This window comes from Neolamprologus brichardi, chromosome 6, assembly GCF_056152115.1.
Source record: "Neolamprologus brichardi isolate AB-2024 chromosome 6, ASM5615211v1, whole genome shotgun sequence".
NCBI classification, from domain to species: domain Eukaryota; kingdom Metazoa; phylum Chordata; class Actinopteri; order Cichliformes; family Cichlidae; genus Neolamprologus; species Neolamprologus brichardi.
In genome coordinates this window covers 25784843-25798930 of record NC_142109.1, presented here as the reverse complement: position 1 = coordinate 25798930, position 14088 = coordinate 25784843, and the positions used below count along the sequence as shown (strand labels likewise).

General features: G+C 38.4%; 2 protein-coding genes across 4 annotated transcripts in view; both read left to right on the top strand.

The window, feature by feature from the left end:
- The window catches only part of rbm20 (RNA binding motif protein 20), a 47414-nt gene extending 44317 nt beyond the window's left edge, over positions 1-3097 (top strand). For both annotated transcript variants that reach the window (XM_006790800.3, XM_035907636.2), the window contains exons 13-14: positions 762-883; positions 2304-3097. In XM_006790800.3, the coding sequence (XP_006790863.2) occupies positions 762-883; positions 2304-2372 (191 nt within the window). In that variant the 3' untranslated portion in view covers positions 2373-3097. The remainder of the gene's footprint in view (positions 1-761; positions 884-2303) is intronic.
- Positions 3098-5574: 2477 nt separating this feature from the next.
- Positions 5575-14039, top strand: pdcd4b (programmed cell death 4b). 2 transcript variants are annotated; one of them, XM_087841908.1, is made up of 12 exons: positions 5575-5638; positions 6158-6263; positions 6524-6841; positions 8701-8795; positions 8919-9035; positions 9187-9408; positions 10538-10635; positions 12238-12352; positions 12815-12922; positions 13136-13246; positions 13349-13488; positions 13583-14039. In XM_087841908.1, the coding sequence occupies exons 2-12, from the start codon at positions 6221-6223 to the stop codon at positions 13641-13643; spliced, it is 1428 nt and encodes a 475-aa protein (XP_087698034.1). In that variant the 5' UTR covers positions 5575-5638; positions 6158-6220; the 3' UTR covers positions 13644-14039. The 2 variants fall into 2 exon arrangements, with proteins under 2 accessions (XP_087698034.1, XP_006790866.2); XM_006790803.3 differs by having other exon boundaries at positions 5609-5698.
- Positions 14040-14088: the final 49 nt, after the last annotated feature.

The window sequence follows — 14088 nt, the reverse complement described above, 5'->3', positions numbered from 1 at the left end:
TTAGGATATAGTTGTTTACAACTGACATACAGGATATTCAAGCAACTGTTAAGGTCTCCACCTACCTCATCACTCCCAGTGTGCTTCATTCAGTGCTTATTGGTCCAACCATGTTTAATTTTTAACCAAGCCTCTGTTTACCCTCAGCTGCAACCCATCTGGTGCCCTTAAATCTGTTACTATAACCTATGCAGACTGGGGAAAATAGAACAAATATTAGAAAGCAGAAAAAAAACAAAACACGTCTGGACAGGATACATTTGGATTAAAAGACAATAAATTTTAAAACCTTGTGATGTTTGTTAGAATAAAGAATACTATGTATTTTCTATGGATAAAAAGAAAAGAAAGGATGATGGAGACTATGAGTTGAAAGAAGTCAGTGCAGGAAAAAAACATTTACAATTAAATTTTGTTCAAAGTTAATTTGGTATCAGGGCACCCGGGGGAGAGAGAAGAAAATGTGTAATCTGAGACCAGCAGCATGATGGTTTCTGTCAGCCGCAAAACCCACGCGCCAGTCCCAGTAGAGTAGTTAATTTACGTTTGATAACTGACCTTCTATAATTGTTTTTTTTTTAATTATTATCCATCCATAACGTATGCAAATGTGTGAGTAGAATGACTCAAATTAGTGGGATGAGGCTTGACTGTGATTCTGGATCAAAATCCTTCTAAAAAAGGTTTCATTAATAAATACCATGCGAGTCCCGTCTTTTGTCAGGGATTAAATTTTAATGATTGTTTTCGCTCTCTCATAGGAGTGGAGTTTGTTGTGCCGAGAACCGGCTTCTACTGTAAACTCTGCGGACTTTTCTACACCAGCGAGGAAACTGCAAAGACCACTCACTGCCGCAGCACGGTCCATTACAGGAACCTACAGGTACAAACTGCGAGACGGCACACACCTCCTTTCTTTTATCCAGTCTTTGAGAAATTAATTATATGAACATATCAAACCTTTATGGCGGGAGATAGTGTATCTGACATAAACCCGTGTGTGCTGGCATTCCCGCATGCCCATATAAAGTCGATCTGTGTGACGCACACTCCTTACTGAGGGATTCATTAGGCCACATCAACTGTGGCCTTAACGAAAGATTACACCAGCTGTTTTCAGCCTAGAGAGTAATCTCTTTGTTCCACAGTCAGCACGTGCATATTATATTAATTTGCCTTGCTTTACTTTACATGAGGATAAAACTTACTTTTCTTTCTTTTTTTTATTAAGTATGATTCTGTTCTCCAAACAGGACTGCAATGATAAAAATGACTTATCTTCATATTTTAATTTAGCACTAACCCCACTGCAGAGGCTGTGTTACCTATTAATGCACAGAGCAAATGATTCATTAACACCTGCAACTACATTATTTGAAATAATCTTTTTCAAAAACAGACTCCATTGCTCTCAGAAAGATGTTCTTCACAAGATTTAGTTTGGAAGACATAACAGATATTAAATAGTCAGATAGCACAAAGACACTTTTGGCAATAAATAACTCTTTTGTCCCTTTTGTTTTCTTTTGTTATTGTTTATTGAGAGAAAGTTTGCTAATTCGAGTTCCTGAAATGTGAGGATTTACTTTTCTAATGGGCGTTAGTGGCTTGACAAATCCACTAAACCATTTTCTAAGTTTTCATTTCATAACAGCTCAAATTTAAATGACAAAAAAAAAGTTTTTAACAAAATCAATGGATCGTAATCGTAAATTGAAATCTAACATAAATATACAGCTTGCTGTCGCGTCCTAACGCGCACACATACACACGAACATAGGCATCGCATGTAAACTTGCGACTGTATTAGGTTTCCCGTTATTGGCCAGTCAGCACCGACCCATCTTACATTTCCCTCGTCCTTTGCAGCACAGCTGAAGCGAGGTCGGGGAGTGTGTTTCCTTCACATTTGATGCATTACATTCCAAGGAGGAAAAAAACAGTTTTAAACAGTTGTGCTGTCTGTCAAAGCTCTGTGTGTTTAGTAGTTTGTTTGATTTTGTTTTGATTCTTGTTTTACTCTTCTCATCTCCAGACAGTACAAAATAAATGATTTAAGCCATCGTGCTGACACTTCTCAGGATGAGGCTGGATTTTTATATAAGCATTTAGATTACTTTAATTTTACTGAGTGTAATGTGTCTCTTCTTCCTGGGATTATATCGATCAATTGTGAAGTGCTTTCCCGTATGGATGGGTGTTAGGGTGCTAGGGGATGTTCTGGAGCAAGACTGACGCATGAGAGGGCTAGCACACAACTTGCAGGTATTAAGCAGGTATCTGCTTTGATTTCTTTTTAACAGAAATACCTTTCCCAGCTGGCAGAGGTCAGTCTATCGAGCGTGCTGACCGAACCTCCAGCTGCACAGTGACGATACCTCGACCTCTCACCTGCTGCGAAACGAACATCAGAGGAAGGATTTCCTAAACGATCCTAAAGCACGGATAATGCCATACATGGAACAGGCGGACAAATACAAGAATTCTGATGTTTATGGGAGAGCAATGTTTGAATGGCGCAGGCAATAGAGGCTTTCAGGTTTGTACATACGTGAAGTGAAATGTATAGTAAGGTTTTAAAATTTAACTTCAATTTTATCATTTTTCTTACAGTTTACTTTAATGGTTTGTGTGAAATGAAATTAAGTTATATTGTTGGAATAAAAGTGCATTTACATTTATCTTAAATTATCTAGAAAAAAGTCTTTTACAGTTTGTGTTTTGAATTTTGTCTCGTCATCACTGAAACAACTGGGACAGACTTACGTCTGCTAAATTACTTGAATATTTTGAGTATTAAGTTTATGATTTTTTTTTTGTTACAGAGCCTGAGAGCTATGTGTATTTAAGAAAACTAGACAATAACAAAAAAACAAACATTTGTGGCATTTGTTTTTTTCACTTGTGACATCATCAGTGAGGATGTTTTCTTCATCTGCTTGTGTTTTATCTTCTCGTACGTCTTTGTGACGAGAGCTCTCAGGGCCACTGTATTTTTTTCCCCCTCGGTTTAAAAACTGAGGCAGATTCTCAGGTTTATTGTTCTTGTTAAACAAATTTCTCTGTATAAATAAAAAAATTAACATTTTTATTTATATCTAAGGCTGTTTTTGTTTTGTTTTTTCCCTTTTTCCCCAAATGCGATTGTGAACTTCAGTATCCGTCAGGGAAAACTATACGTCCTTTAGATTAATAATGTTTCAGTGATACAAAAGATCTTTATTTTCTCTTTTATGTTGAATGTAATTCATAGGACAATCCCAGTCATATTTGCCAAGACATGCCTTAGATATGAAACTTCAACTGGACCATGTGTTTAATTTAAACATGAACTGTTTCATGTTACGACAATTTGTTACGGAGGGATTATCAAGCTCACACGCTGTTTTTGTATACTGTGAATACTGATCCTGTGACTTCAGCAATATAGTATTATTTTTCTTTGACAGACTTCTTGACTTTTTGATGGAAAACACTTGAATAAACATTGTGAATGTCTCAAATTAGCCATCTTCCTTTCTTGAACAAAAAACAGATTTGATCATTTTGCTTTAGCAGCTTTTTTGTGTGTAATAACCTTGAAAGGCAGTGCTGTGAAAGAGCTCCACCAAGTGTTGAGGCAAAAAAAACCCACTACATCCATGTAATTCTGCAATAAATCTACTGCTGTAAACAGAAATGTAAAACCAAGAGAAAGTTTTTAAATGCAGATGCGTGTTTTTTATTTCATCATTATTTGTTTACTGTGATAAATTTGAATCTGCTGGTTACTCACAATATGCAAAAATCCGAATCGCACTACAAAACTGGAAATGCTGTCAATTGCAAAAATCCTTTTGAGTGACCTTATGATGAAAATGTTGTAATGATAATTTAAGTTTGTTCATACACAAGGTTTTCAGAATTTTTAGTTATTCACTTAAAATACCAATTTTAAAAATGGAAGATTGGCCATGTACCCCACTTTTCAACTACATGTATTTTTTTTTTAACGTTTAGTGAAATTATCATTACATTAAATTAAGCATAATATTGCCATGGTGGAAAAAAATCAGTTTTTAATATTAATTAAACATCAGTTGTCCCTGGTGTTAACGTACAAAACGTTTTTGTAAAGTAATGCATCATCCCTTTATATCAATAGGTCTGGAACTAGAAACTGGAAGTGAGATATACTGTACGTAATAAATTTATTAGACCACCTGACATGAAAAATAAAACAACAACAATAAAAAACATAACACATTTTTAGAAAGCTGTCACAGTCTTGTTTAAAACTAAAAATTATATTGGTATTTATTAGCCATATAAAATGAATTCATGTTTCTACACTCAAATTTGAGCCAGAACAAGTATAACATTCAATCACTAAAACCAATTGAAAGTAAAGGAATTATAAATGTGAATTATAAAGTTGGTAGCCACATTTTGCAGACTCTCCAATACTGACTGTAACTTGGATAGCTTCCTCCTTTCTGAAGCCTCTGTCAGACAGTCAAGCTCCACACCCACAACGGCGCTGGCATTCGGATTAGTGTACTGAATCTGTTATTTTCCACCACACTCAGTGTAATGCCCTAGCACACAACAGCAAAGAGCATGGTACTGTCCAGCACAAACTCATAAAAGATCCTGAACAGCTGTAAAAGGAGCTCAGTCATCTCTGAAAATAGAAACAGAGGCCTTCTGTGTTTTTGATGAAGTCCAGTTTATTGTCATGAACACCAAAGTATTTGTAATCATCTACTTTCTCCACACAGACCCACTGGATAAAAATAATGGTCACTAGTGTTTGTGTCTACCTCATCCACAACCACTTTTTAGGGTTTGCCACATTAAGCTGCAGATGGTTTTACTCACTCCTTGTGACCAAGTTGTCCACCACAGCCTTATGCTCTTTTTCATCACTCTCTCTGATACATAGAGAGGTTGATGAGGAAGAAGGGCAATTTAATGGTAGAGAATTTATGTATATTTTGCATTAGAAACTGTCAAAAATAAAAAATTAAGGAGGTTGGTGGGGAAGGTGCAGTGGATGAGTGAATAAAGGAATGCTTTTGATTTGATTGAAGATATGTGGCAGCTATTTTGTTGTAAAAATGCCCTTATATGTCATACTTTACACATGCCTACATGCTGGTTTAGCAATTGGTGATGGAATAAGCAAAAGTTTTAGCACTAGCATCTCAATATTCTTCCTCCATTATTGATTTTAGAGGATTTTTGTGAAAATAAAAGACATTTATACAAATTTAGACATATACTTTAATCTTTATTTTTAAAAAATACAAATAGAAATGTATAAAGTACCACACAAATAGTTTATATTTTAATAATGTCTTGTCCTAGGCTATCGATAATGTAACGTCAATAAAACCATAGCTTTATTATTATTTTTTTGAAACCTGCATGTTGCAGCTGCCAGTACATGCCATGTTTGCCAATAAAGGACTTCTATGTATAGAAAGTGCAGCTCCGCGACATCGCCGACAGAGGGCAGCACTTAATAAAGCACACGGCCTCACAGAAATTGCGAGAAGGAATTCCGTGTTGCATGCTGATTGGCTCTTTCTTTAAAAAACCTTTCTCCCAGCCAATGAGCAAAGGAAAAACATTGGCCTAAGTGCCAGCGTTGCCTGTAAGTAAAACAAAAACAACAGTGTTCGTGTCACAGTTTGGAGCTTGGACCCAGCAAACGGTCGGAGATTTTTCTGTTGTTTGTTTTTTTTTCTAATGCTGTGATTTATATGACAGCGTAGATAAAGATATTAGGATTTTATAGATGTATTTCAAGATGGAGACCGAGCTCGCGACTTTGCAATTTGATATTATGTTTAATTGACGTTCGGGCTTCGAGAAGAAGAGCTAGATAACAGTTAGCGACGCATAAAACGCCTACAAAAGTGCGGATATTGGACGGTGTGGGAGTTTTATTCGTTGATACGCGCACTGAGATAGATTTTCTCTGTTTATTTAAAGCGGTTACATCTCCTAGCAGTGAATATTTAAGCTAATGTAGCGTTAGGCATTGTTTATCAACAGTGCGACTTTGAATGAACAGGGGGGCGGGGGAGGCGTGGTGTTACTGAATCTTGTCTGGGCTTGTTATCGACGCACGTCCGCACATAAGGTGACAGTTTCTTGTTCGTTATTGCAGGTATCGCTTGAAATTCTGTTTTTGCGCCGTTCTGCCGCAAAAGCTTCTTTTCTACTGTAAATCATGGCAGCTGACTGCGAGGCCTGGCTGAACGCAAACCCCGTGGGTAAGTGTGAGCATTCAGAGCCATTTAAGTATTGTGCTTCATCAGCTGGATAGGATGTGGGGCAGTGGGGTTTTTTTTCATGCGGAAGTGGGTGAAAGTATGTTATCTTGCACTGTGTACAGATTCAGTTACTTTTTTTTACTCCCCCTCAGCTGTAGTCTGTGTTTAAGTGCAGATAGAAATTAACTGCATGCATGCATATTGTCAATCAAATCAAACCAAACACGAACTCACCACAATTTTCTCTTGTAAACCAACAGAGGTTGGAGACCTGAGTGACTCTTTTGTATCTGGGGAGGAAGACAATGGAGGTTTCATTATCTCTAATAAAAATATTAACAACGAGATCAATGGCAACTGGGTGGCCTCCTCTAGCAACAGCATCCATGAGGCACGTCTGAAGGCCAAGGCCAAGCGGAGGCTGAGGAAGAACTCCTCCAGGGATTCTGGCAGGGGGGACTCGCTCAGCGATAATGGAGATGTGGTTAGGGGAACTTCAGTGGCACCCACAAGTCCCAAGAGCAAGCTGCTGGACAGAAAGTCCCGGCTCGGGAAGGGCAGAGGCCTCCCAAAGAAAGGTAAGAGCATATTATTAAATGAAGAACGTAGCACAGTTGTAACCAAAGCACGGTCGTTATCAAAGGCATGTGAATGTTTATCAAAGAGCCATTTGTATTTCAGATTTCAGGACTTCAAAGGGAAGGTGCTACATCCACACATTCATGTAGTGCTGTTATCCATTCTTCTTGTTGTTTTTATTTTATGGAAGCCATAAACCAATTAACAAGTAAACAAATGGCTCAGACTCACTTGTATCCTCTTTTTCTCCTTGCCATCTGCTCAGCCAACCCTTTCTGGAAATTTCCAGGCTTCTTTGCAGCATGCTGAATGCCCCCCTGCCCCAAAAATAGCATTGTAACATAATCGTTCGTTGTAACTAGTTTTGTTAATAGGAGGTCTAATTTTTTTTCAACAATCCTACAATTTTGTTGTGAGAAGGTTAAAATAAAAACAATCCTGGTACCATTTTGTGTATAATGTACCACAAACTGCTTTTGTTGTTGATATTAATGCACAGGATGTGACATGAATAGTCCATCTTTAAGATAACTATTGGATGCACAGGTGCTGTTTAAACGAGTCTCAAACTCGAAGCTACAGTCACAAGGCTTATGGAGCATCTGATTTCCTGTGTTTTTGTTGTCTATCTATTTGGGTGTAAAGCAACATTAACGCTATAGATAATTATGCTATTGAAAATATAATTTTTCAATCAGCTGGAAATGTTGCATAATGGCTTCTCTGGCCTGCCAACATTTTGCCTCTTGTATAGGTTGTATAGATAATTGTTGGTTTCTAAGTAGATGAGAGTTTAGTAAAGTGTCAGCATTTTCCAATCCTTCAGCCATCTGCAGATCTTTAGTGATGTCAGCATACAGTTCTCGGTTACAGTATGTGTCCCTGCAGACTGCAGTACAGTTCAGGCACTTGACTCTCCCCATGGGCATGTCTAGTTTCTCCCTGCGCAGAGCTTGCCCTCTTTTGTTTCTGTTTCTTTTTTTTTTCTCGATTGCGTAACAGAACTGCCACACTATCAGAGCCTGGCAATTTGAGCTTGTAGCTTTCCTGCATGAAAATTTTATGCATTTAAGGTTTGGAAAAACATTGAAGAGGGTGTACACAAGTGTAATGTTTAAATGCTAAAGCTTGGCGGTTTTCACAACCAAGGTGGACTCAGCTAAATATAGTGACATGTCGTATGCCACATACTGGGTGGGAGACTAATGGAGGTTTTAAGGGATGTCTCACAAGCTGCTTTGGCATTCAGCTTCTTAAACCGTCTGCAATCTGCCAGTGCTGACCTCAGAACTGGCAGATGTTTGCTGCTTGTGTCTACACAGAAAATGTAGCCTGGGCAGCATGTTGGCAGCAGCTTCAGTTCTCTGCATGTATCTACATAGGAAGTATTTAGCGAGTAGACCCCCATATACCAACACTGTGATGCATGTAACATACAGGAACTTGACTGGAGTGAAGTGATTTTTGGATTGGTACAAATTATGCAGACTGATTAAATTTAGACTAAATGCTAATAGAAAAACAAGAGTATTTTTCCCTTTTTCATCACTAGAAGCCCATTTCTTAAAGGAAGTTTGTACTCTATGACCAAAGCAAGTCAGGAAGAGAATATTCAGGAAACATGCAGTAAATGAAGTATCAGTAGCTGTTTTAGTTCAAAGTAGAGCACCAAATGCATTTGACACTTTAATCTTATGACTAAATTCAGTCCTGTTGTCAAACCTGTTTGTACACTTGATAATGAAACAATGAGATTTGCCACTACATGTGGGTCACTAAAACTTTTAAAAAAGAAAAAGAAAGCACTTTGACAATGTCACGCATCACAATTCATATTGTCACTGCCCTTTGTCTCCAGGTGGGGCTGGAGGAAAAGGTGTATGGGGCAGATCTGGTGAAGTTTATGAACCAGAGGCAGTAGATGAAAGAGACCCCAACTATGATGAAGATCAGGTAATTGTTGTGCTGACATCACCTGGATTATTATTATTATTAACACAGGCTCTTCTGCAAATGAAAAAAAATGATACATGTTCCACAAACAAGTGTGACTGAAGTGCGATTCTGCTTCGTCAGGAAAAAAACTGTGTGTATGAGACGGTGGTCCCCCCGTTGGATGAAAGGGACTTCGAGAAGACGGTTACCCCCATAGTGCAAGAGTATTTTGAACATGGAGACACAAATGAAGTAGCGGTGAGTGTTACCAAGTTAATGTAGATGCATACTGGCAGTTGAGGTGAGCTACTCTATTACAGAAGCTGACATCAACACACTATTAAAAAAACAACTGATATTAACACAACCATGAAGTCTAAGACACGTTGGTGTCCTTTTCCTTTTCCAGGAGCTGCTTGCAGAGCTGAACCTGGGGCCTATGCGGAGCGTGGTGCCCTCACTGGCTGTAGCACTGGCCCTGGAGGCCAAAGCCAGCCACCGAGAGCTCACCTCCAGGCTGCTGGCTGACCTTTGTGGGCCAGTTTTGTCCCATGGCGACTTGGAAAAGTCATTTGACAAACTCCTCAGAGAGTTGCCTGATTTGGTCCTAGACACACCTGGGGCTGCTCAGGTGAGTGTTTGGAGACAAATGTGTGTATACTTATTCCTCAGATAGCAACTTATTCTGTTTGTGTGTTTTCTAGTTACTTGTTTCTTGAGGATATGAGTCCAAACTAGGTCTTTGCAGTTAAACAAAAGAACTTCAGTTATAATTCTGGCTTTCAGCGATAATTAGAGCAAGATAATCGAGATAAAACAAGTGGTAAAGGACATTTAACAAACTGACTTCCTGAAGAATAATTATTTCAAGTCAGTCAATTTAAAGAAGATAACAGTTTTAACACTCGTCAGCTAGAAGTATACTTTTTGTTTGAAGTGTTAACATAGCTTGTGGTTGAGCACAGGGGAACAACGCTGTGGGGTTTTTTCTTTTCTTTTTTTTTTTCTTGTGTGTTGGTGTGCGAGAGAGAGCCGGTGTGTTTTTTAGAGCTCTTTCCCTTTCGGCCTGCACAGACATGAGATCTGTGGCTATTGTCTAACTGTGCTCGCAAAAAGCAAGCTCAGCAAAGGACGCTAAAAGGGTTATTCTGCGTACTTCCCCCCGCACCCCTCCTCTCGCCATCTCATTGGGTCTCGCTGGTCATGTCTGTCCCACTCTCCAAATTCTCAGTGGGTTTAAAGGGGCATTATGATAGCGCCCTGCCCCCACTTCCTTCCCTTCGCGCTTTCGCTCTCTCAGTTTCACACACAAGTGCACACACGCCCCCTTACTCCTCATTTGCCTGTCGGTCTAGACACAGCAGTGGGTCAGCTGAGATGTAGCTGCCTCTTGTCTGTACAGGAACAATGAGCAACAGTGAGCCCAGGCTTTGTGGAGGCCAGAAGAGCAAAGGCAGCTCTTTCATTTTCCTCAAACACGTGCTCACACTACTGTAAACAAAGAGACACGCGCAAGTGAAGCAACAGTCAGTCATCTGTCCAGTCAGTGTTTTTGTGGGGCCTCCAAACTAAAGCTTGTAAACTACGAATAATCTTATTGTTGCAGGCTGTTGAAAGCGGACTTTATTTATGCCGAAAATAAATGACCAGTCAATCATATCTCCTGATTTAGTGGCTTAGCAGCTCTAAGAAACAGGAACATGGTGCAAGAGTGTTTAAAATTATTTGGTTTTTTTTCCATCTTTGTATCTCTCTTTTAGTTGGTGGGTCAATTCATTGCACGAGCTGTAAGTGACCAAATATTATCCAAGACCTACATCGAAGGCTACAAAGGAAAAGTTGACTGTGAATATGCAAGGTATGTCGTTCTTGGACTCCACCAGAATAGCTTAGCATGATGAAACAAGGAGTTTTATTCTTTCTCCCTTTTAAATTATCTCTTCTAATTTGCTAGCCTTAGCAAACAGAAAGTTTGTGGCAGTAGGTGGGGAGCTGTTGGCCTGGTATTACCACATTAGGAACATTTCTCTGCCGTCAGAAACAGAGCGATTAATCTGGCGAGTCTGAAGCTTTTGGCTCACAGGGATTACTTGTTCATACACTGACCTCATTATTTTAAACGTCTACCATGTTAAATATGAGCATCCAACTATAAATAATAATGAGAAGCGTAATAATTTCTGTTGAAAGGATCAGGGTACAAGTTCAGTTTGTATTTTAGCTATACCATGTGTACTTCAATATGAAAAACTGTATACAAAATCTGTATTTCAGATTTTGGGTTAGATCAAAGTTTGCTAAATAAATAGGCAGTAAATATTTTACAAATATTTTCTTTGGGTTTTACTCTGGAGCTCGAATAAAATGATAGCAAAAAAGTTTTGTTTTTTTTTCTGTCTCAGAAAATGAAAACTCATAATATTTGCCAGCTGTAGCCTATATGGGGTAATAGTTAGGATGGACGGTTGAAAATGTATTTATTTATTTATTTTTTATTATTATTATTATTTAAATGGCACAAAGATGTCCAAATCATTAACTTTGTTTTTAAAAAGTTCATGGAGTCAAAAAGGAATAAAAGTTTGTTTTGTGTTTTTTCACAGAAATTAAAGATGTCTTCATATATACTCAGATCTTTTAGCAATAAACTGATTTCAAACCTAGAATAGGTTGCTTTTATTATATTGCTTTAATGGTTAGTTACATGTTTGTCTGCACCATTTGCATTTTGAGAGATCAGGGTAATTATAGCTGTTGGAATAATGCAATAAGTCAATGTGATTCATGAGAAAAGAGGATTTAGTTTAGCCTTGTGATCAGCTGTTCTTGTTGTCCTCTAATTGGAGAGCAGTAGGTTAACACCAACAGTATTGTTTAAAATGTTTTTGCCAGTGATGTGAGGATGCTTTCAAAAATATTGCCATTTACATTGTTTATCTAGAAACTGAATAAAAGTGTACATTTATAAAAAAGGACAACAAAACAATATCTAATAAAAATAAAATGTTGGGATCATGATTTGCTTTTGAAACTGCACCAGTTCTCACAGTGTACAAGGTGTTTGGGGCAGGTTGGTTGAATGAAGGCTGTCTCAGTGCCCATGTTTTGTAATCCCAGACTGACTCCTGGTTTTTGTGATCAGGGCTCTGTTAGGACCAGACCATCTGTTGCAGGACTCTTTTCTCTTCTTGTTAAGAGTTTGTGCTACATGTTGCCTGTCTAATTTGTATCTAAGAATGCAAATGTCCAATTTCCCTTGCTAGCTTGCTATTTGGAGAAATATAGATTGAGGGTAGCGCATTTAAAGTTCCCAATGAAGAAGTGTGCATCATGTGTGTTGCCTCCAGCACGCTCTACTCAGGCACCACCTCTCTTAAACATTACAAGCAACTCTCCAAAACAAGGAGAGAGAGTTTAGGTTAAAGTTTTATAAACCTTGTGTGCATCGCTTTCTTCTCAGGGCGGCTCTGGACCGAGCAGCCGTGCTACTGAAGATGAGTATGGGTGGGCTTCGCATAGATAGCCAATGGGGGACAGGTGGAGGCCAGCAACCAGTCATACAGCTCATCAAAGAGGTAGGTTATATGAAGCAGAATCAAGTACACTCTGAAATGAAAGCAGTTTTTCTGAATTGTAATTGGTTCTTATTATAAAGCTCGAATAAAACTGAAGCAGTACTGTACAGTCTTCATCATGTATTTGGGGGGGGGTTGTAGAACTTCTTCCTAAAATGCAAACCGTGCCATGTTGATGAACCGGTCCTACCTGGTCTCGTTGTTGTTTTCAAAATAGCAGTCGTATCTGGGAGAAACGTTAAGAGGTCTGAAAGCAAGGAATTGGTGAAATAAAAGTATCCCAAAAAAACTTTTTACAACTTTTGAGCAGTTGTGTGTAAAATATGTCTGTTTTCATCACTTTCAAGTGAAATTAGAAAGCACATGGTAGCAGACTTGCATTTTGTTTTTCTTTGTGTAGCTCTTTGTTACTGTATGGATATTGCCATAACAAAAATTCTCATTTGTATTCTGTCATGCCAGATGAACCTTCTTCTGAAGGAGTACATCCTATCTGGTGACAGCAAGGAGGCTGAGCGATGCCTCAGAGATCTTGAGGTTCCCCATTTCCATCACGAGTTTGTCTATGAGGTAAATTCATGGCTACATTTGATGTAGCAGCAGACACATTAAATGCAGCCTAAATGTAAAATGTTATAAAACTACTGAAACATTTTATCTGTTTTGAGGGGATTTCTTTAGCTTTATACCCTTAATGTTGCATTGTGTGGTCTTCAGTTAAATTAAAAGCGGTTAGTACTCTGAGTACTAACACAAGATTGTGAATGTTTCTGTTTCTCGCAGGCGATAGTGATGGTGTTGGAGTCTAATGGAGAGAAAACTTTCAAAATGGTTCTGCAGCTACTCAAGTCACTCTCTGTGTCCTCCATCATTACTGTGGACCAAATGAGAAGGGTATGGTGCCATCTGGTGTGTGAATTACGCACTGCTCTTTTTTTTTTTTTTTTTTTTTTTTTTTTTTTGTAGCCCTGTAAAATGGTTGTCTTTTTCTTGTAGGGCTACCAAAGAGTTTACATGGACATCGCTGAGATCAACATTGATGTCCCTCGTGCATACTTTATCTTGGAGCAGTTTGTTGACAAGAGCTTCAGCATGGGAATCATTGATGTAAAGTTGAGGGATCTCTGTCCCTGTCGGTGAGCACGCTGGTTTTCACACACATCTGACACTCGTCTCCAGAGATGTGCTTCTGTTTTTGTTAATCATGTTGTTGCTCTCATCTTCTCTCAGGGGCCGTAAGAGGTATGTCAGCGAGGGAGACGGTGGTGTTGTCAAACTTGAAAGCTACTGAGAAGACTTTGTGTGCCAGATTACCCCAAAAACATAAAGCTACTTTTTTACTTGCATATTTTTCAAAGTACCTGGAAAAATGTTTTTTCTCCTTTCTAATGGTCAAAAGAAGGTACATTTCTGAAATTGAGGTAAGGGTAATTTAAAAAAAAAAATGCACTTGTGATTGAAACTAAAGTAGATCACTCTCTCCAAGGTTTTTCAATATAAACATTTACATAAGCTAGCTCTTAAAGTGCCACACCTCTCAGTGTCAGTCATTCCACATTGTTTTGTACAGTATTTTCTTGGTTTCACTGCCACTCCTTTTGTGTTTTCTAGAAAGCAGTGTTTGTATCGACATGACTGGTTTGTGTCAAGAGCTTTATAAAAATGTATTAAAAAAAATAAAATAAAAGGGAGTTTGTTGGTTCAATGCAATACTGGCTTCCTAACTAGCTGCTTTT

Excerpts from the sequence above, each read along its gene's own strand:
- pdcd4b (XM_087841908.1), top strand. The coding sequence starts at position 6,221 with ATGGCAGCTGACTGCGAGGCCTGGCTGAACGCAAACCCCGTGG. Across the intron at positions 10,636-12,237 it reads GTTGACTGTGAATATGCAAG|GGCGGCTCTGGACCGAGCAG; the intron begins GTATGTCGTTCT and ends CTTTCTTCTCAG. Across the intron at positions 13,489-13,582 it reads AGGGATCTCTGTCCCTGTCG|GGGCCGTAAGAGGTATGTCA; the intron begins GTGAGCACGCTG and ends ATCTTCTCTCAG.